Genomic DNA, 21,230 nt, shown 5'->3' on the forward strand with positions numbered 1-21,230 from the left:
GCATGGCAAGGCTGCAAGAAGAAAGCCACCGCTCTCCAAAAAGAACATTGCTGCTTGTCTACAGTCTGCTAAAGATCACGTGCACAAGCCAGAAGGCTATTGGAAAAATGTTTTGTGGACGGATGAGACCAAAATAGAACTTTTTGGTTTAAATGAGAAGCGTTATGTTTGGAGAAAGGAAAACACTGCATTGCAGCATAAGAACCTTATCCCATCTGTGAAACATGGTGGTGGTAGTATCATGGTTTGGGACTGTTTTGCTGCATCTGGGCCAGGACGGCTTGCCATCATTGATGGAACAATGAATTCTGAATTATGCCAGCGAATTCTAAAGGAAAATGTCAGGACATCTGTCCATGAACTGAATCTCAAGAGAAGGTGGGTCATGCAGCAAGACAATGACCCTAAGCACACAAGTCATTCTACCAAAGAATGGTTAAAGAAGAATAAAGTTAATGTTTTGGAATGGCCAAGTCAAAGTCCTGACCTTAATCCAATCGAAATGTTGTTGAAGGACCTGAAGCGAGCAGTTCATGTGAGGAAACCCACCAACATCCCAGAGTTGAAGCTGTTCTGTACGGAGGAATGGGCTAAAATTCCTCCAAGCCGGTGTGCAGGACTGATCAACAGTTACCGGAAACGTTTAGTTGCAGTTATTGCTGCACAAGGGGGTCACACCAGATACTGAAAGCAAAGGTTCGCATACTTTTACCACTCACAGATATGTAATATTGGATCATTTTCCTCAATAAATAAATGACCAAGTATAATATTTTTGTTTCATTTGTTTAACTGGGTTCTCTTTCTCTACTTTTAGGACTTGTGTGAAAATCCGATGATGTTTTAGGTCATATTTATGCAGAAATATAGAAAATTCTAAAGGGTTCACAAACTTTCAAGCACCACTGTAGGTCTGATTTTACTTGATAGTATGTTGTTTTCAGCACTCTGAAGACTGAGAATAGGCTATGAAACGATGTGTCTGAAAATACGGGACAAATTACGCCCCGTGTTCAATCAATACGGGACACACTATTTTAATGTTCAAATACGGGATGATACGGTATTATACGGGACGGGTGGCAACCCTAACTATGTACAAGGCATTTAAATAAAAAATATGACGCATTATACACCTGAATATAAACTGTGCATTTCTAGATACAAAACTACAGTTGTATAATCACTGGGTGGAGGTGGACAAATCAATAGTCCAGGCACAGCAGATTACATGCAGGGCTTTTTTTCTTCTTCTTTTGTTCCCCAGCGGACAAGCAGGCTCGGCTTTATTTTTCACAAATCTATTTCTTCACTCATCCAAAGACCAGAGAAGAAACTCCATTACCTATTGTCTTTAGCAACAACAACAAAAAAAATGTAATACACGTTTGTTTGAATATAACAGACTCCAATTGGCTCGGTGGAGTAGAGATACGATCAGGCTTGTAGTACTCCGAGTCCGACTCGTGCCCTAATTTTAAGGCCTCGTGACTTGACTTGGACTTGAGCACTGATGACTCGGACTCGTAAATTGGAGATGAGGACTCGGATTTTTTTCTTTATTTTTTGCAACATGCCATAATAATTTGGCATAAGATATTTATATGTTAACATTAGTGCCACCAGCCTTTTCCTAAATATTCCTGATAGAAGACATCATTTTTGTTTTGTGTGCGTGAATTTATTGTAGGCTATGGTATGGGACATACATCTTCAATTTATTTATTTAGCTTTTGCCATAGGAAGATCTATATATATATATATATATATATATACACATCATGACATGGGAAACCACAACAGCTTGTGCCAATTACAGTGGCCCCATTGTACCGAATTTGCATGTCTTTAAACTGTGGGGAAAACTGGAGCACCCGGAGGAAACCCACGCGGACAACATGCAAACTCCACACAGAAAGGCCCCTGTCGGCCGCGAGGTTCGAACCCAGAACCTTCTTGCTGTGAGGCGACAGTGCTAACCACTACACCACCGTGCTGTTGTGTGAATTTATTGTAGGCTATGGTATGGGACATACATCTTACCACTACTCAAAGCAATCAATGTGGTTTAGAGAGTGCGTGCATGTGTATGTGTGACAGCTGTGTCATTTGTGTCGGACTCGACTCGGATCAGTCGTGGATTTGACTCGATATTTTCTTTAATGACTCGGACTTGAACACTGGGGACTCGAGACTGGACTCGGACTTGAGGTTTAGTGACTCGGCTACAACACTGGATACTATTTCCTTAATATTTTCAGAATCGGGGCGGCACGGTGGTGTAGTGGTTAGCGCTGTCGCCTCACAGCAAGAAGGTTCGGGTTCGAGCCCCGTGGCCGGCGAGGGCCTTTCTGTGCGGAGTTTGCATGTTCTCCCCGTGTCCGCATGGGTTTCCTCCAGGTGCTCCGGTTTCCCCCACAGTCCAAAGACATGCAGGTTAGGTTAACTGGTGACTCTAAATTGACCGTAGGTGTGAATGTGAGTGTGAATGGTTGTCTGTGTCTATGTGTCAGCCCTGTGATGACCTGGCGACTTGTCCAGGGTGTACCCCGCCTTTCGTCCGTAGCCAGCTGGGATAGGCTCCAGCTTGCCTGCGACCCTGTAGAACAGGATAAAGCGGCTACAGATAATGAGATGAGACTATCATTTTGCTCATTTGACACCTTTATCTAGAGCAACTTACGATTTAGACAGAACACTAACTGAGCCCGTAGAGAGTTAAAGCATATACGCAGAACCATGGCCAGGCATTTTTTCGTTTATAAATGCCTTGAGACCTCAAGAATGGCATAGGAATAGTTTTAAGCGTTAACAATAAATCTAATATAGTAATCTTTACGATTAAAGTGATTCATATAGGTAGCGGTCTGAGTGAATGACCTTGACGTCCGTAACGTCACAGCAGGAAGTCTACCGGTCTCATCGCCATTTCCGCTATACTAAAACACAGAGCTGACTACAACTCCGATCCTCCATTTTGAGCTAATTTATTGCCATGCCACGTACGACAGAAGGTGGATTTACGTTGCATTCATGGCCCAAGAATGTTCAAACTGCAAAGATTTGGATGTGTTTTGCGAGAAGTTCATGGGCACATTGGGCGCCTACAAAGTGGTCTCTCCTCTGCTCTGCACATTTTACTGAAGACTCGTGCGAGACCTCTGATCTGTTGAGGAGCGTTGGCTAGAAGCCCATATTTAAAGAGGGTGCAGTACCAACAATTAAAGAAAACTACAAGAAAAGGAAAGCATTTATTTTATTTATTTTTTTTAAAGGAAAATAAGTTCAGTTGCACCAGTTGTCCCGGAGCGTGAGCCGAGGGTTGTTGGTAAAACCCGGGACGGAATGGGACGGGACATATTGCTCGGGCAGTGACCTCCCCACGGTTATTGCTAAAACCGGTGACGTTCCGTTCCGTCCCGGGTTTTAGTAATTGCCTGAGCCGAGCAGTAATGGCGGAGTACTCAGTATGGAGAGAATGGAGAATGAGTGGACCAGCCGTCTGATTTCTAAACTGGATATTGCTGCCCTTACGTGGAAGACGTGAATGAACGGAGAACTGAACGAGCAACTGAAAGTCAAATTGTTTCAAAACAATCGGCCACAAGATCGGCCTTCAAGAAGCGAGAACACAGACGGGTAAGCTCCGACTCTCATTTGGATCAAAACCAACAAAAACAACACATTGTTTACCTGCATTTAGATGAATACATGTAACTTGTATTGTGTGTTTAAGTTACCGGTATAAGATTATTTAATTTGCTTCAGAATGTGATTGTCTCAGTTCATCTGATTATTTAATTCGCCTTTTACGTTTTATCAGTGAAAATGCATGCATGTACATGTATGTTGCATAAGTTATGACACCCATCCTGTTTTAATGAGAGTCAACCCACAATCAATGAAGTCAAATCAGTCTTAGTTGAGCAAGTTGGTAATGGGATTTCTTACTTTCACCATACATTTTTATTTACATGACTTTGGTCTATAGCTGTCAAAGGCCTCGGCCTTAAAACCGATTACCGCAGTGACGTCACGCACTCAGGGCTGGCTGGCTCAGTGGGGCAGCTCAAATGCCAACTTTGCGGTCAATTTTAACTCTCAAAAATATATAGTTTTTAATTCCCGTTTATACAGCATACAAGAGTCAAGGGTGGAGATACTATCCACTCAGAAATATGTTTAAAAATAAGGGTTCTGCGTATCTCCTTCTCACGGACTCCACAGTGTTAGATTGGCAAGAGCGGATTTGAGACTCACAATCTACTGTTCGATCGCTCAGTGCCTTAACCACTGAGCCACCATCGCCAAAGACATGACCGTAGACTCATTAGAGGCTCTAATGAAGTGAGGATAACGACCATGGCTACATAAAGTCACCACTACCACGGATTCAAGTACTCATTTATTCTCCATAGTCTGTATTAATTAAAGCAAATAAACAGCTTGTTGAGTCGAGTTATATTAGTTGCTGCTTTTTAAGCCTCGGTCACAACCGGCCGTACGTGCTCCTACGGCCGGTCTACGTGCAAAAAATGCAAGAAACGCACGGAGGACGCGCGTGACGTGCTGATTTTCGAGCCGCAGACTGGCCGCAGAGGTTCTTTGTCATGTCAAACAAACTCTACGGGCGCTTACGTTTTTTTCAGGTTGCAAGACAAACTTACGGCCAACGTGCGTCTTTCTCCACGAACAAAAAAAAAAAAAAAATGCAGCGATTTGGGAAAATCGCACGGCCAAAAAAATCATACGTCCGGTTGTGACTTAGGCTTTAGGCTAGTTAATTATCAAGCATAACGGCTGCACATTGATTTGTTCACCTCACAGATATACAATAATAATATAATATAGTTTGGTTATTAGAATCTATTCATAGATATCTACCCATCTCGTTAAATCTGCAGAGATGTTTTTTTTTTTTTTTTTAATCCAACAGAGCGTAATGAGAAACCCAAGTTTTACATACATAAGCCTGCAACCTAATCCTCCCTTCTTTGCTTATACAGTGTATACACAGACTTGTGTTCATGTTATTGTGCTTCCAAAGCCGCTGGGCCCCATTAAAGTAAAGGGGGGGTGCTCAAGCCTTGAGAGGATTAAGGCAGATGTAGCACCCTGCCACGTCCTTGGGGTAATGGAGACAGGCTCTTTTAATGTCTGCTAATCCGGTTTAGCCACTCAGGAACTGGCTACCATGTGCTCTCCTCATCCCTGCAAATGTATTCACCATGACTGCTGAATAATACACGCTACAAAAGCACAAAGGGAACAGACCGGAGATAACATTTGGTTATTTACCGATGCTGCAGTGCAGCTTTTGTAATGGAAATAAATCAGACTTGCTGTCGGAGAAACAGACAAGCGGGAATTGGCCGAATTAATCTGCAGGAAAATTGGCCAGGAGCTTGTTGGATGATGATGATGATGATGATGGTGGTGAGAGCCAAGTGACATGGCAACAAAAGGAGGGGGGTAAAAAAAAAAAAAAAGAAGGAGAGCTGTCTGGGACAAGGCCTGGAGGTCACACCACTAGATGGCAGTCAAAACCACAGGAAATGGTCACCGAACCGTCTCCATTTCTGTGTGTGGGTGAGGAAGTGAAACCACTAACTGGCCCACAGGGGGCAAAAATGAGACAAAGTTAAATTTAAAATAAAGAGACAGCAGGATGGAACAGATTGCATGGACTCGGTGTGGCCTCTGGAGTAATAAACACACTGCTGATACACACCAACATCTGATTCGGATTTATCTGAGATGACTTTTTATTATTATTATTATTTTTTAAATATACAAAGAAAGCTTAATGTCTGTTTGGACTGCATGAATGCGTGAACTGTCATGTTTGGGCAGATGAGGACGTGACCGCTAGCAGAAACAGACACACACAGACTCTAGTGTCTAACCCTAAAACGACAGCAGCGTTTCATAAATATGAGTCCCGGCTGGATGATAACCAGACCTCGTCTCCAGCTGGGCAGGAGACATCTGCTACTGCAGTCGCTGCTGCCGTCAGGACGCCAGACTGACCGAGACGAATCAGCTGTTTTGTGACGGATATATTTCTATCCAAATGAGCTGCAAATTTGAACTGATTCTGTGAAACGTCATCAAACCGGAATGCAAATCATTGTGTCTTTTTATCGGCATCTGTCCGGAACATTCTTGATAATCACAGACAGACTAGAAGACACATGTCAGCGGTCATCTTTCCTTTTTTTTTTTTCCAGATTACTTTTCACCTTTTAGACCTCAGCGTGCAAAATTTTCCCCAATATTTAAAGGAAATTACGGGGTTAGGGGCGGCACGGTGGTGTAGTGGTTAGTGCTGTCGCCTCACAGCAAGAAGGTCCTGGGTTCGAGCCCCGGGGCCGGCGAGGGCCTTTCTGTGCGGAGTTTGCATGTTCTCCCCGTGTCCGCGTGGGTTTCCTCCGGGTGCTCCGGTTTCCCCCACAGTCCAAAGACATGCAGGTTAGGTTAACTGGTGACTCTAAATTGACCGTAGGTGTGAATGTGAGTGTGAATGGTTGTCTGTGTCTATGTGTCAGCCCTGTGATGACCTGGCGACTTGTCCAGGGTGTACCCCGCCTTTCGCCCGTAGTCAGCTGGGATAGGCTCCAGCTTGCCTGCGACCCTGTAGAAGGATAAAGCGGCTACAGATAATGAGATGAGATGAGATGAGATTACGGGGTTATGAAAAGCCATCATTATACAGGGTGTTTCAAAAAAAAATTTGATATCTAATAACTTTACCAATTCTCGTTCAATTGACCTGAAATTTTAACAGCAGGTGTAGAAACAGGTCAAAATTTGATATGTAATGTTTTTATCTTTTTAGGTATAGAAATGCCACTTCACTGGAAAAGAAATGCGTCAGAGTACGCTCGAACACAGTCGAACAAGACTGCGCAGCGTGCATTTATGAGAGAGAGAATTCTCTAAAAACGCACCAACCGCAATGCAGATTTGGACACGGACATTTGGAAAAAGTTCAAAAAGGAACATACATGTCAACCTATACGGAATGTCCGTATTTTATACGGATTTGATTCAATAAACGTAGTATACGGGCGTATAAATAAAGTTATACGGATTCTTTAAAAAAACTTCAATATTTATTTAGAGCTATAATCAATTCCCACGATGATAAAAGAGCGCATAACATTTACAAACGTACTGTACGCCACAGACAGCCAGTAAAGAGTCTTATGAAATCGCGCGTTATCTTGTGGTAGCGAGACTTCGTTCCACTATTGATTATGCGCACACCGCATTGTGAGAATCCCGCCAACCGTGACGTCATAGACATATAAACATAGACACCGCCTTCTGCGTAGAATCATACATCATCCTCGCCGCCATATTGGATGTGGCAAAGTGGAGATTCTTCAGCCGTCTCTGGTATAGCGTCTAGACAGTAGCCGAGAATAAAGATGCCTCATTCATGTGCTGCGTTTAACTGTACCAACAGGTTTACCGTCCAAACGAGGTCACATGGGATTACCTTTCACAGGTGAGACTGGAAAAATACTTTTCATTGTATTTGGTCATTATAACGTAATTTTACGAACAGATTTTCCTGACTTTGTGGCTAATATGAAGTCTCGTGCATAATAGCCGCTCGGTGAAACCTGTCTCCAAACAACGAAGTATTTCCTTCGTAACTACGCTGATAACACTTTGTGTTTTTGTCAAACACTGGAGCTTTGTATTCATTCTGAAGGTTTATTGTTATTAATATTGAATAAAAAGTAACTGGGATATATCATTGATAATTATCATTCAAATTTTAGGTAAATTATTTTAATTTGCATCTTATACGGATTTTATAAGGGAAATACGGATTTTGGAGGTTGGTTATACAGGTTTGATTGACCAAAGGTTGACATGTATGAAGGAAGGCCGTCTGTGCAGGACAAAACGATCTGGACGACCATCAGCATCGGAAGGGACGGTCGAGCGAGTGGGTTCGCGAATATTGAAAATTTGTGAAATCGTTCATGGAATCCACATACCTTTTGAATTTCTCGTTCAAATTTTGAGGAAGAAATCTTATACCGCTCAACATTGAGCCTGTTCAGTTTCATTTGCCGAGACTATGTAGTTTTTGCAATATTTACATCTCAAATAATATCGCATTTTTTGAAACACCCTGTAGATTAATACAAGATGTTCCAGATGAAAAAAAATTGCATGGATTTTAGCTTAAAAAAATGTGTTAAAGTCCGTTAGGCCATTTCCCCAGGCGCCGCCATACTGGATTAGCCAGATACATGGATGTATTAGGAGACGGAAACGAGCGTGGCGCGGGATTCCGCACGTCTTCATTCCGTCCTGGATCCGCCATTGCGTGCAGCCAAAACTATCATCACCATCCATTTTTTTCAAGCATTATTTTGTTTGTGCATTACATTTTAAAGCTAGACAGCCTTTCAATTTCATAAAACTGGTGAAATTTAGTTCCCTGTGATATTTGGTCATTGTGATATATGTTTATTTCTGTAATCTCTCACAAATATCAGGCCATTCTGTGGCTGGGAAGTTATTTAATTTGAAGGGATTAAAGCAAATAACGTGCATGAAATCGCTCGCTTCGCGCAGTCAAGCAGACAGAGGAAGTCCGTGTGCGCATGCGCAGGTTTACCTTCTTCTTCTTCTTCTTCTTTTGGGTTTTACGGCAGCTGGCATCCACAGTGTTGCATTACTGCCATCTACAGGTTTACCTTTGAGCGTGCACTGACAGTTCCATCATTCTGTCGCTAAACGAACAGCTGATCACACCGAGGTGCTCGCTGACCCCCGATATTTATTAGTTTGGTCCTGCGTTTCCTTTCCTTCGTATATAACATAACGTCTTTTCTTCTCGCTTTCTTTCCGTTACTGTAGTCGGTCTTTCACGTTTCATTCGCACACTCGCGTCCTCTATTTTTCTCTCCTGTTTCAAATTTGTCTCCCACAATGCCTTGTGCGAACGGGGAAAGCCCACCACGTCATGCATGACATAGTATCTTGAATTGGGTCATGGTGAAGCAGGAAAAAATGGCGGACGATTTAGGGCCGTGTGGCCTTAAATTCGTTAATTGTTCTATTTTTAAAAAAATAATAAATTTGGAAGTCCGTGATTCAAATTCAGTAGCTTTCACGCCACTAAACAAAAATAATTGGGTGTCGGGGAAAATTATTTTTATGGCCTAGACTTCTACCTTTAAGTAGTATAATTCTAGTAGTTTGTGAAGGAGTAGCGTCTTCATCTATATCTTCTCAAAGACGGGTAAATGCACTGCCTACAAGTGTGAAAACCATGCTTCAGGACCCAAGAAAACACCGGGACTGTCATGGCATGGCTATCCTTTGAAGGAACCTGGACGTTTGGCTGAGTGGCTTCATCAAGTAAAGCGAGAAAACTTTACTCCTGGAAAAAAAGTGTGCAGTGAGCATTTTACAGAAGATTGTTTTGTGGAGGACTTGTATGAAAAAATCACTGGGAAGACGCGAGACAGGAGGTAGAAACGATAACTGAATCCAGACGAGATCCAGACTTTGTTTTACCACAAAACACCGACACGGGCAGCACGACAGCATCCGGTGTCACGCATCAAACAGATGGAACAGAAGCAGAATCACATGGTAAGGTGGGAGCAGGGTCAAGGACAGCCAGTTTACGGTTGCACATATTTTTGTACACCTCCGCTAGGCTCGCGGAAAATGACATCACGCACGATGGAGTTATGGCGGCCTCCCTGACAAAAAACAGCCTCGTCTATTTTCATCGCTTTAATAATAATAAGTTCAATTTATATAGTGCCCTTCTCAAAACCCAAGGTCGCGTTACAATTATAGAGAAAAAAAGGCCACCAAACAGAGGTCAGGATGTCATTCCAATGGCGTAGCAGCCACAGTCCCACCAAAAGGTGCACGAAAACAAGTCCCACACCGCCAGCACAGCCGCCGCAACGCTGCGGGGCAACATCACTCAGAACACCACGCCATGGATTCACAAAGCGAGCACAGCCGCACCGCCACGCAGAGCGTTGGTATGTTCCAAACCGTCTGCACAGCTGCTGCGACGCTACCGAGCAACATCGCTCGGAACGTCACATTAAAGTGCATATTCTGGACCAATTTCGGGGTTTTTTTATATGAAAGTATGTCCCTTTACACACTCATCCAGAAGGGTAATTTTGCACAAGGCCATCTGTCTCCAGCAGAAAAAAATAAAATAACAAAACACGTCTGGAAAAATCCCAAGGGAGTCTGGAGCCAGATTCGTGACGTTACCTGCGGAAGCGCCAGCAGGCTGCGCGAGCTTTGCACGGTTTCAGTGCACAGCCTGTGTAGACCAAGCGCTCCCATTTCTCTCTCATTGTCCGGTTTTTTGGGAAACGATGAGTACTAATCCCATCAAGATTGGTGTTGCTACACCCTCCTACGATACATCTGTTAACCATTTTAATAATTACGCGATAACGTTGAAGAAATTTGCAGAAAACCACCAGGTCGTTTTCTCATAAATAAACCAGCACTGACGTAGGATTCAGAGGGAGGCGTCCCGCACGCGACGTCACGAAAATCAACATTTGCCGGGAAATCCAAATGCCAAGTTTTTTCAGAGGCGGACCAATTCGCCTCAAATGTCTTGATTTCAACTGAATTTTTCTGGTATTGCGCAAGGTAAAAAAAAATTGCACAAAATGCAAAATGTGACAGATATTTGACCAAAGTTTAATATAAAATAGGAGAATTACATTGATCTTGCTCCTGAATTTACCCGTGATATGCACTTTAAAAGCACTGCTGCACAGAGTGCTGGCCAACCACGATGTTAAAATGAGCAACGAGTTCACTGCAGTCCATAGCAAGGAGCACAGGCATCACCCACGGCGAACCAAGGCCTGGAGGGAACCGACGCCCAAAACTGGGTCCGGAGAAACACCACAACCGGCGGGCAAAACACTCTAAAACATCAAACTACACAAAAACACACAAAAAAGGAGAGAAAATAAAATAAAAAGCTCCGGTGAGAAGCGGCAGCCAGAATGCGCCCGACGTTCTCTCAACCGGAAATGGAAACGGAATCTACCTATCTTTAGTGGTTATATCGTTAAGAACAGATTCAACACGCAGATTTTTGATGAAGGACAGACATAAAGACTGACTTTTAGCTCAATTTGCTTATTTGCAAGATATTTCTTGTAAGGAACACTTTCTAAAAACCTTGAAGTCTGATGTCTATGTACGAGTCCATGCCTGTAGTTGGTTATGTGTACAGTATTTTATGCTGTATTACTGGAATATTTCCATAAAGTCACAACCCAGCACCCCTAAAAACACCACTATGGAGCCATTACGCCCGGTCCTGGTCTGGCTTTCTAAGGTTATTGTTTTAATTACAACTCCATTAAGCCTTAGTCTCCTGCTGTGTTTATAGTGTCATTCGAGTTTATTGCTATGCAACAATATTTGCACTACACATGGACTAACTCTGTAATAAAAGTTAATTAGCTGTGCTTATATCAAATACTTACTGAAAAGAGGGGGGTCTCGAGTCTCCGATTCCTCCTGTCCGCTCCAGCGGGGGCGGCAGCTCGGCGTGACTCTCTGGGCACTGAGATCCGCCATCTGAGTGTGTGCTTTCAGTCAGCACCAACTACAGCCAAACACACACACACACACACACACACACACACACACACACACACACACACACACACAAAAACAAAGATCTCAGGAAGAGCCTCTCCACAGCGACTAGTGGTCTTGCATAAATAAGCAAAGCAGGAAGAGAGACTACAACAGAATGCATTTAGTGAGCTGGGAAAAGCACGGACCCTAAAGGATTATGCAAACCGGCCTACGGACACAGGCACCGTTATGCGCTTTCATAAGCTAAATAATCAGAGTTAAGTGGGCAGCTCATGTCCAGCTAAAACCAATGCACACGGCCAAATCCATGAAAAACACTTTACAACAGTAGGATGGTGTGGCGAGTTGTTAAACCACAGGGGTTAAACTCAAGCCCAGCATTACATATGTGACCCCTCACCGAATCCAGGGACGCATGTCGGCCGAAACGAATCCGAGATAATCGCAAAAGAAGCATTTTTTTTTTTTCGAAATTTGTGATTTTTGTTTTTTTCCATCATGTGCAAGTTGAGGTCTTGAAGAATGCAATCAGTATTTCAGATAATAGATTGTTTTGTTGGAAAAGCATACATTTTTTGTTGCAAATTGTCTCGTTTTTGTCAGGACTGTAGCCTGCTGGGGGGTGTGGGTAAATTACCATATGGGCCATTCACATGATGATTTAAGTCTTTTGGTTTTTTTTTTCGCGAATCAGCTGTATGATACGGGCTGAGCACATGGCTACTTAACTGCATACAGGCGTGTGATTTCACTATGGAATGAGTTACTAAACAGAGCACAGAGGAGCTGAAACACCGCGAAGCAAACAGACACACGGTATTTACATCGGAGATCACCATTTCTAGCAAAAAAAACGCAACCTCGTTTTCCAGATTGAATGGAATACTTGAATGATCGGATGACACACGGACCGTTCTAGGACTACATTCCATCGGAGGCATTGGTGTGTGCAAGGCGCCGTTTCTCTTTCTGATGGGGTGAGTTTATTAATCTAAGGCTGTGTGGTTATTTTTGCATGTAACGGAGTGTGTTGTGGTTTGGTTAAGCCTAGGTCACAACCGGACGTACGATTTTTTGGCCGTGCGATTTTTGGCGTTTCCCAAATCACTGCGTTTTTTTTGTTCGTGGAGAAAGACGCGCGTTGGCCGTAAGTTTGTCTTGCAACCTGAAAAAAACGTAAGCGCCCGTAGAGTTTGTTTGACATGACAAAGAACCTCTGCGGCCGGTCTGCGGCTCGAAAATCAGCACATCACACGCGCGCTCTCGTGCGTTTCATGCGCGCTCTCCGTGCGTTTCTTGCATGTAGACCGGCCGTAGGAGCACGGTACGGCCGGTTGTGACCGAGGCTTTACATGACTAGCGTTGTGTTAGTTGTGTCATCATCGTGCTCTCTTTCTTTCTTACGGTGTGAGTAATTTTTCAACCACAAAATGTTAAAGTATACTTTAGGACTTATTTTTGTACTTCATAATTGTTTGGGGCATACTTTGCATGGAAGGAAAATTGACGTGGTGATCTTTGTTTACATGAAAGTAGTATCGTGCTAGCTCGTAGGGGGTAGGGCTTTCCTTAATGTCATGCAAATGAGCACCATTATGTGCCCGCCCTACACCCAGAGTAGCTGAGATGGAAAACTTTGAGGGCGATTTTCTCCCTTTTCTGTTTTAAGAAGTATACACTTTCAAAAGGCCACACATTCTTCAAATATTGTCAGATCTCCACATGGAAGGCATCATTGGAAAGCTTAGAAACTGTACTTTCTGAATCTGTCAATAACTCAAAATTCCCCTGGGCCGACATGTGTCCCTGGATAACGTTATCTGCCCCATGTGTATTAAACCAGGATTAACGCGTGATAACGAAAGACTCCAAAATCTAAAATGATCAATCGAGACAATAATACCGAAATCGTGTGCAATATTCTGTGTTCAATCGTGTTCAATAATGTTTTTCACAACACCGTGTGTGATCTTTTTTTCCCCCCAAACATACAAATATACAGTGGCATGCAAAAGCTTGGGCACCCTTGCTGAAAATGTCTGTTACTGTGAATAGTTAAGTGAGCAGAAGATGAACTGATCACCAAAAGGCATAAAGGTAAAGACAACATTTCTTTTCAGCGTTTTATGCAAGATGTGTGTATTATTTTTCAAAAAAAGAAAAGGAACACCATGTGAAAGTTTGGCCGCCCCAATACATTTGAGTTCTCAGGTAACTTTTACCAAGGTTCCAGACCTTAATTAGCTTATTGAGCTGTGGCTTGTTCAAATTCTTTGTTAGGAAAGGTCAGATGATGCAGACTTCAAAGCTGTATAAATTCTCTGACTCCTCAAACTTGTCCCTAAAATCAACAGCCATGGGCTCCTCTAAGCAACTCCCTCACATTCTGAATAATAAAATAATTGATGCTAACAAAGCAGGAGAAGGCTACAAGAACGTAGCAAAGTGTTTTCAGGTAGCCGTTTCCTCAGATTGTAATGTTATTAAGAAATGGCAGTTAACAGAAACAGTGGAGATCAAGGTGAGGTCTGGAAGATGAAGAAAACTTTCTGAAAGAACTGCTCGTTGGATTGCTAGAAAGGCAAATAAAAACCCCTGTTTGACTGCAAAAAGACCTTCAGAAAGATTTAGCAGACCCTGGAGTGGTGGTACACTGTTCTACTATGCAGCGACACCTGAACAAATATGACCTTCATGGGAGAGTCATCAGAAGAAAACCTTTCCTGCATCCTAACCACAAAATTCAGCGTCTGAAGTTTGCAAATGAACATCTAAATAAGCCTGATGCAATTTGGAAACAAGTCCTGTGGACTGATGAAATCAAAATAGAACTTTTTGGCCACAATGTGCAAAGGTATGTTTGGAGAAAAAAGGGTGCCAAATTCCAGGAAAAGAACACCTCTCCAACTCTGAAGCATGGGTGTGGATCGATCATGCTTTGGGGTTGTGTTGCAGCCAGTGGCACAGGGCACATTTCATTGGTCGAGGGAAGCATGGATTCGAATAAATACCAGCAAACTCTGGAAGCAAACATCACACCATCTGTAAAAAAGTTGAAGTTAAAAAGAGGATGGGTCCTACAATAAGACGATGATCCAAAACACACCTCAAAATCTACAATGGAATACCTCAAGAGGCCCAAGCTGAAGGTTTTGCCCTGGCCCTCACAGTCCCCTGACCTAAACATCATTGAAAATCCGTGGATAGATCTCAAAAGAGCAGTGCATGCAAGACAGCTCAAGAAACTTGTAGAACTGGAAGCCTTTTGCAAGCCCGAATGTGTGAAAATCCCCCAGGTAAGAACCGAAAGATTATTAGCTGGCTACAAAAAGTGTTTACAAGCTGTGATACTTGCCAAAGGGGGTGTTACTAAGTACTGACCATGTCAGGTGCCCAAACTTTTGCTTCAGGTCCTTTTCATTTTTTGGTATTTTACGCCTGTAAATGACGGTAATAAAAATCTAATATTGTGGAAAATATTAAAGAAATGTGCCGTCTTTACCTTTATGCCTTTTGCTGATCAGTTCATCTTCTGCTCACTTCACTATTCACAGTAACAGACATTTTCAGCAAGGGTGCCCAAACTTTTGCATGCCACTGTATGTGCAATATTTAATTTCACCATTAGGTTAATTTCTTAAATAACTTACCTTATTTCTACTGTAAGGTGTCTCCCATAACCCGGTACGGAAAGTATGAACCGGAATGGGACGGTACATTACAATAACGTTAGGTTTTCTAAATATTCCGGGGTTTCATCTTGTACTCACACGCATCACTGTCATGTATCCTTTGATTATCCAGTATTATTATATCCCGTCACATTGTATTAACGTTATATTCACGATATTTTCAATCGAAATTGATCTAAAAGCCCGGAACTCCAATTACGGAATATACCTCGGCGTGACGTCACAAAGAAATCCCGTGTGGCAGAACGAGCGCCATCTCGAGGCGGAACAGTAAATTACACGTGACGGGACGGTAACTAATGGCCCTTTTCCACTACCCTTTTTCAGCTCACTTCAGCCCGACACGGCTCGCGTTTCGACTACCTCAGAGCAGCACGACTCAGCTCGCTTCAGCCCTACTCAGCCCCCAAAACTCGCACGGTTTTGGAGTGGGGCTGAAGCGAGCCAAACCGAGCCGAGTGGGGCTAGGGGCGTGAGGAGACACTCCCCTGTGCACTGATTGGTGAGGAGGAGTGTCCTCACATGCCCACACACGCCCCGCGAGCACGCTGGGATCTGTAAACACCGTAAACCCAGAAGAAGAAGAATTACGAATTACGAGAATTTCTGAAGCCTTATGCGCCTCGCCTCATCTATACGCTCTTGCCAGTATCTGTTGGCGTTGTCGGTGACAACAAGCCACAGCACCAAGACCAGCAACACTAACGACTCCATGTCCTCCATGTTTATTGTTTACTATCCAGGTCGTGACACTACCGCTTAAAAGGTCACTGATGTCACTGTTTGCGCCGCCTAACGACATCACGTGACGTCCACCCACTTTCGCTAACTCCACCCAATGTGTCCACCCACTTCCAGCCAGCACGGTTCAGCGCGGTTGTAGTCGAAATGCAACTCCAACAGCCCCACTCAGCTCGACTCAGCACGGCACGGCTCAGCCCAACTCAGCCGCGTTGGTAGTGGAAAAGCGGCATAAGGGTCCCTAGCAACCAGACAATGGGTAGATCAATCCCATAATACACTTTACAGCAATGGCGAATGCGATGCTTGCATTCAGAAATGCGCATAAAACTCCAATTTTTTTAAATAGAGAAACACCTATAAGCACTCAAGAAGCTGAACAAATCTGATTGTGAAAACGTGGGTCATAAAACAGAAGCACAGATCAAAAAAAGATAAGAACTTGAAATGTCAGCTGAAGAAACGAAAAGGTAGCGGTAGGGGAAGAGGCAAGAAATTGTAAAATAGATGAATAAATAGTAGTTAAGTTATATGTTTTGACAATAAAACAACTAAACAATATATTTTGTTTTTCTTCTAACTTTATCATACGTGACGGAACGGGTTCATCTATAAAGGCGAGATGACTGATGCAAGTACCGATTAATACAATGGTAGACGTGACGGATGTCTCTGAGAAACTGGAGCAAAAAAGGTAATATTATACATTATGTAAATAAATGTCACAAAAATGGTATTGCGGGACGGAACACTTGCTATACACGGGACGGAACAGCATATAAAACCCCGGAAGGCAAATATAAGAAATAATTTTTTTCGCGGTGAGGTTTCCATCAAATCCTGCGCTCTGATTGACTGGCGAGCGGGTCCGTATCCTACGGTATGGACCCCAGTTACGGACCCCGGTTATGGACCTCTGGCAACTCGCTCGTTCACAACAACAAACAAACATAGTGGCATTTTTTGTCAACATTTATCTTTTTTTATAAGATTTATTTATAAGATTATCAAAAATCTTATAAATTTTTGCCAGCATTTCTCAGGAGAATAGCATTAATTTTACAGCATGGATAGCGATAACGACAGTGTTCACAGCGGAAGCGAGTTTTACTACCCTGAGGAAGAAGAAATAAAAGAAAACATTTCAGGAGAAAGCTAAAAACCTCTAACTGTTGCTAACGCCGAGCAAAAACATGGCTGAATCCTGAATGACTCCTATTTGTATAAATAGGGGACTACATAGGCGGCAAAATGTAGTTTTTTCCCCTGCCATGGAAGTGCACTTGTATACCGAGGAGGAAGCCATTTGCATTACAACCGTGAATGAGGATTCAAAATGGCGGCTCGGCTCGGTTTTCCCTTTCGGGCGCTCTCGTTTTCTGTTAGAATTTGGTAAAGAAAAAAATAAATATATTATTTACCAGCTTAAGGTCGGTCCGTATGGTGAAATACCATGACCTCGGCCTTAAATACTGACCTCGGCCCAGAGGGCCTCACTCAGTACTTTCAAGACCTCGGTCACGGTATTTCACGATACGGACCTCCCAGCTGGTGTGTATATATATATATATATATATATATATATATATATATATATATATATATATATATATATATATATGAGTGATTCCACGCTTATGGGTACTGAAATGGGGACATGAACTTATTTTTAAAAATTCACCTAAAACCATTTCTTTTTTTACCATCAGGTCACAAAACATGTAATCTTTAATGAATGATATGTTAAAAGATAACTTTAATTTTCTGAGATGTAATAAAAACATATTTATATGCCAAAGTCAGAACGTAACAGAAGTGTTGTGGACATATATATTCTCAATTTTAACAATGTAGAATTACTTTTTGAAACATAGGAAGGTGATGTTTTAGCAAATATAATTAATAAACATGTCTCATCTCATCTCATTATCTCTAGCCGCTTTATCCTGTTCTACAGGGTCGCAGGCAAGCTGGAGCCTATCCCAGCTGACTACGGGCGAAAGGCGGGGTACACCCTGGACAAGTCGCCAGGTCATCACAGGGCTGACACATAGACACAGACAACCATTCACACTCACATTCACACCTACGGTCAATTTAGAGTCACCAGTTAACCTAACCTGCATGTCTTTGGACTGTGGGGGAAACCGGAGCACCCGGAGGAAACCCATGCGGACACGGGGAGAACATGCAAACTCCGCACAGAAAGGCCCTCGCCGGCCCCAGGGCTCGAACCCAGGACCTTCTTGCTGTAAGGCGACAGCGCTAACCACTACACCACCGTGCCGCCTTAATAAACATGTGTAGTAGAATAAACATACACATTCTTTCAATAAGATGAACATGGTATATAGCTAGATTGTAATTAATTTGTAACAGACGCGAGATGGACAATCGTAACAGAAGTAATGTAACAGACATCATTTTGGAACTCATAGGCTTGACTTTGGCATATAAATATGTTTTTATTACATCTCAGAAAATTAAAGTTATCTTTTAACATATCATTCATTAAAGATTACATGTTTTGTGACCTGATGGTAAAAAAAGAAATGGTTTTAGGTGAATAAGTTCATGTCCCCATTTCAGTACCCATAAGCGTGGAATCACTCATATATATATATATATATATATATATATATATATATAAAAAACACATATATATACTGTACATGTGACACCACATTAAAATACGTGACGGTACTGTTCCGTACCGGGTTATGGGAGATACGTACTGTTAGAATGCTAACCATCGAGGCACTGGTTTTTGCTTTTTCTATTCCCCTTATGTAACTTACAGTATTTCTATTGTTCTATTAAGCACTGTTTTTTAGGCATTTATTTCTTGCACAGTTCTTATTACGTACCCGTTTATCCCCCCCCCTCCAGCTTGTACTGTTATAGTTTAACTTATACTGTATTTTTACAGAGCGACTTCTGGCACAAGAATTTCCCTCAGGATTAATAAAGTTTTATCTTATCTTAACTCTTTACCCCTTAAAGCAGTTGCTACAGCCACCCTTGTATATGTATATACTGTTCACCCTGAGAACATATTTACAAGAAAAAAAGTCTAAAGACAAGGTTTTAGACAAGGCATCATATGTCGTCATTATGGGATATACACGGGGTCGTCATATGTCGTCATTAAGGGGTAAAGAGTTAAAATGCATCTTCAGTTCTATTGGTTACAGAGATGTATGTATAATTCATTTTATTCTATCCACATTCGCTGGATATGAGCAATGGCGTGCTCTGATAGGCTACTCTACTACTAGGATATCAGCTCATATACCGTGAGTAGAGAAAAACAAAATGGCGGCGCGCATCAAGTCAGATATATCACTTTGTTGTCAAGTATTTAAAAGAAACAGAAATAGCTAAAAGAATACAGCTCCCCCCAGTATCTCCTGTTCCACACTCCAGCCCAGTCGGTGGCGGTAATGCACATTTAAGTTGGTTTGCCAACCGCCAAAAAAGCCCTAAAGAAAAAAAAAATGGCGGAGCGTGTTGCTGAACCCACAGAGGATGAAATAAAAACTGCTTGAACACAAAACCCCCAAAAATACAAAAAAAAGGCAACAAAATACGGAATGAAACTATTTCATAGTAAGAAAATTTTTTTTTCAAGAATTATTATTATAGCATTTTTCACAAATTGCTTCTGTCATTTCACCGGTTTGTTTACATTCTAAGAGGAAATGATTTTGTCAGATGTTTTGTATAAAGATTTTATTTATCAAATTTGCAAAAAGTAAAAATAAAACTGCTCTGTTTCTCAAAATCCAGTGAATGTGGATAGAATAAAACAGTTATTCCACTCAATCTCGTCGTACACGGCTTATAGACAACTCGGTGCCACGCGCCCCTTCGGCTATCAGCTCACGCGCGACTTGAATTCATGGAATAACTTAATTATTTTCATATTTTCCTACTCACAAGTATGTCAAAAGTATGCATGAATCAGGTACTATGCATACTTGTTGGGGCTGCTAGTGTTCTGAAATGCTTTTTACTTCGCCTGGGATGGAGTCCACCAGGGGGCGAGGGATTGTTTTCGATGGGGTTTGTTTGTTTCTGTGTTACTGGACCAATCTTCATGAAACTTTCAGGATAGATGGGCATTGGTCTCAAATAGAACCTCCAACATTTTGAGGGTCATCCAGTCAAGGTCACCAAAAAGGTCAAAATCTTTTTTTTTTTCAATATCTTCCTTCATATTCATTCAGACGCGTTCCAACCGGCTGAGAGCAGCACGGCGCGTTCCGACCGGCTGAGAGCAGCACGGCGCGTTCCGACCGGCTGAGAGCAGCACGGCGCGTTCCGACCGGCTGAGAGCAGTACGGCGCGTTCCGACCGGCTGAGAGCAGTACGGCGCGTTCCGACCGGCTGAGAGCAGTACGGCGCGTTCTGATTGGCTAAGAGCAGTACGGCGCGTTCTGATTGGCTGAGAGCAGTACGGCGCGTTCCGACCGGCTGAGAGCAGTACGGCGCGTTCTGATTGGCTGAGAGCAGTACGGCGCGTTCTGATTGGCTGAGAGCAGTACGGCGCGTTCCGACCGGCTGAGAGCAGTACGGCGCGTTCTGATTGGCTAAGAGCAGTACGGCGCGTTCCGATTGGCTGAGAGCAGTACCGCGCGTTCCGACCGGCTGAGAGCAGTACGGCGCGTTCCGATTGGCTAAGAGCAGTACGGCGCGTTCCGACCGGCTAAGAGCAGTACGGCGCGTTCCGACCGGCTGAGAGCAGTACGGCGCGTTCCGACCGGCTGAGAGCAGTACGGCGCGTTCCGATTGGCTAAGAGCAGTACGGCGCGTTCCGACCGGCTGAGAGCAGTACGGCGCGTTCTGATTGGCTGAGAGCAGTATGGTGTGCGAATGAGAATCAGAACCATGTTTATTGGCCAAGTATGTTCACACACAAGGTCAAACTCAAGGTCAAGGTCACCAAAAAGATCAAAATCGTTTTTTCGCGATATCTTCCTTAATATTCATCATAAGTGCTACCGGGCGAGGTTTGTTTTGCCTGGCAACACTTGTTTGGTTGTTGTTTTTATTGTTGTTGTTTTTTTTTCTCTGATCCAGTGGTGTATTTTATACGCAGTGATCATGATCGCTGACAACGCAAATCTTGCACAGGACACACACTGAAGCACA

The 21,230-nt window shown here is 42.9% G+C and overlaps 1 protein-coding gene across 1 annotated transcript in view; it reads right to left on the reverse strand.

The window, feature by feature from the left end:
• The window catches only part of dvl1a (dishevelled segment polarity protein 1a), a 211,324-nt gene that overhangs the window by 95,449 nt on the left and 94,645 nt on the right, over window positions 1-21,230 (reverse strand). Inside the window, exon 3 of the mRNA XM_060938375.1 lies at window positions 11,526-11,647. Coding sequence (XP_060794358.1) covers window positions 11,526-11,647 — 122 coding nt within the window. The remainder of the gene's footprint in view (window positions 1-11,525; window positions 11,648-21,230) is intronic.

This window comes from Neoarius graeffei, chromosome 13 (assembly GCF_027579695.1).
Source record: "Neoarius graeffei isolate fNeoGra1 chromosome 13, fNeoGra1.pri, whole genome shotgun sequence".
NCBI lineage: Eukaryota > Metazoa > Chordata > Actinopteri > Siluriformes > Ariidae > Neoarius > Neoarius graeffei.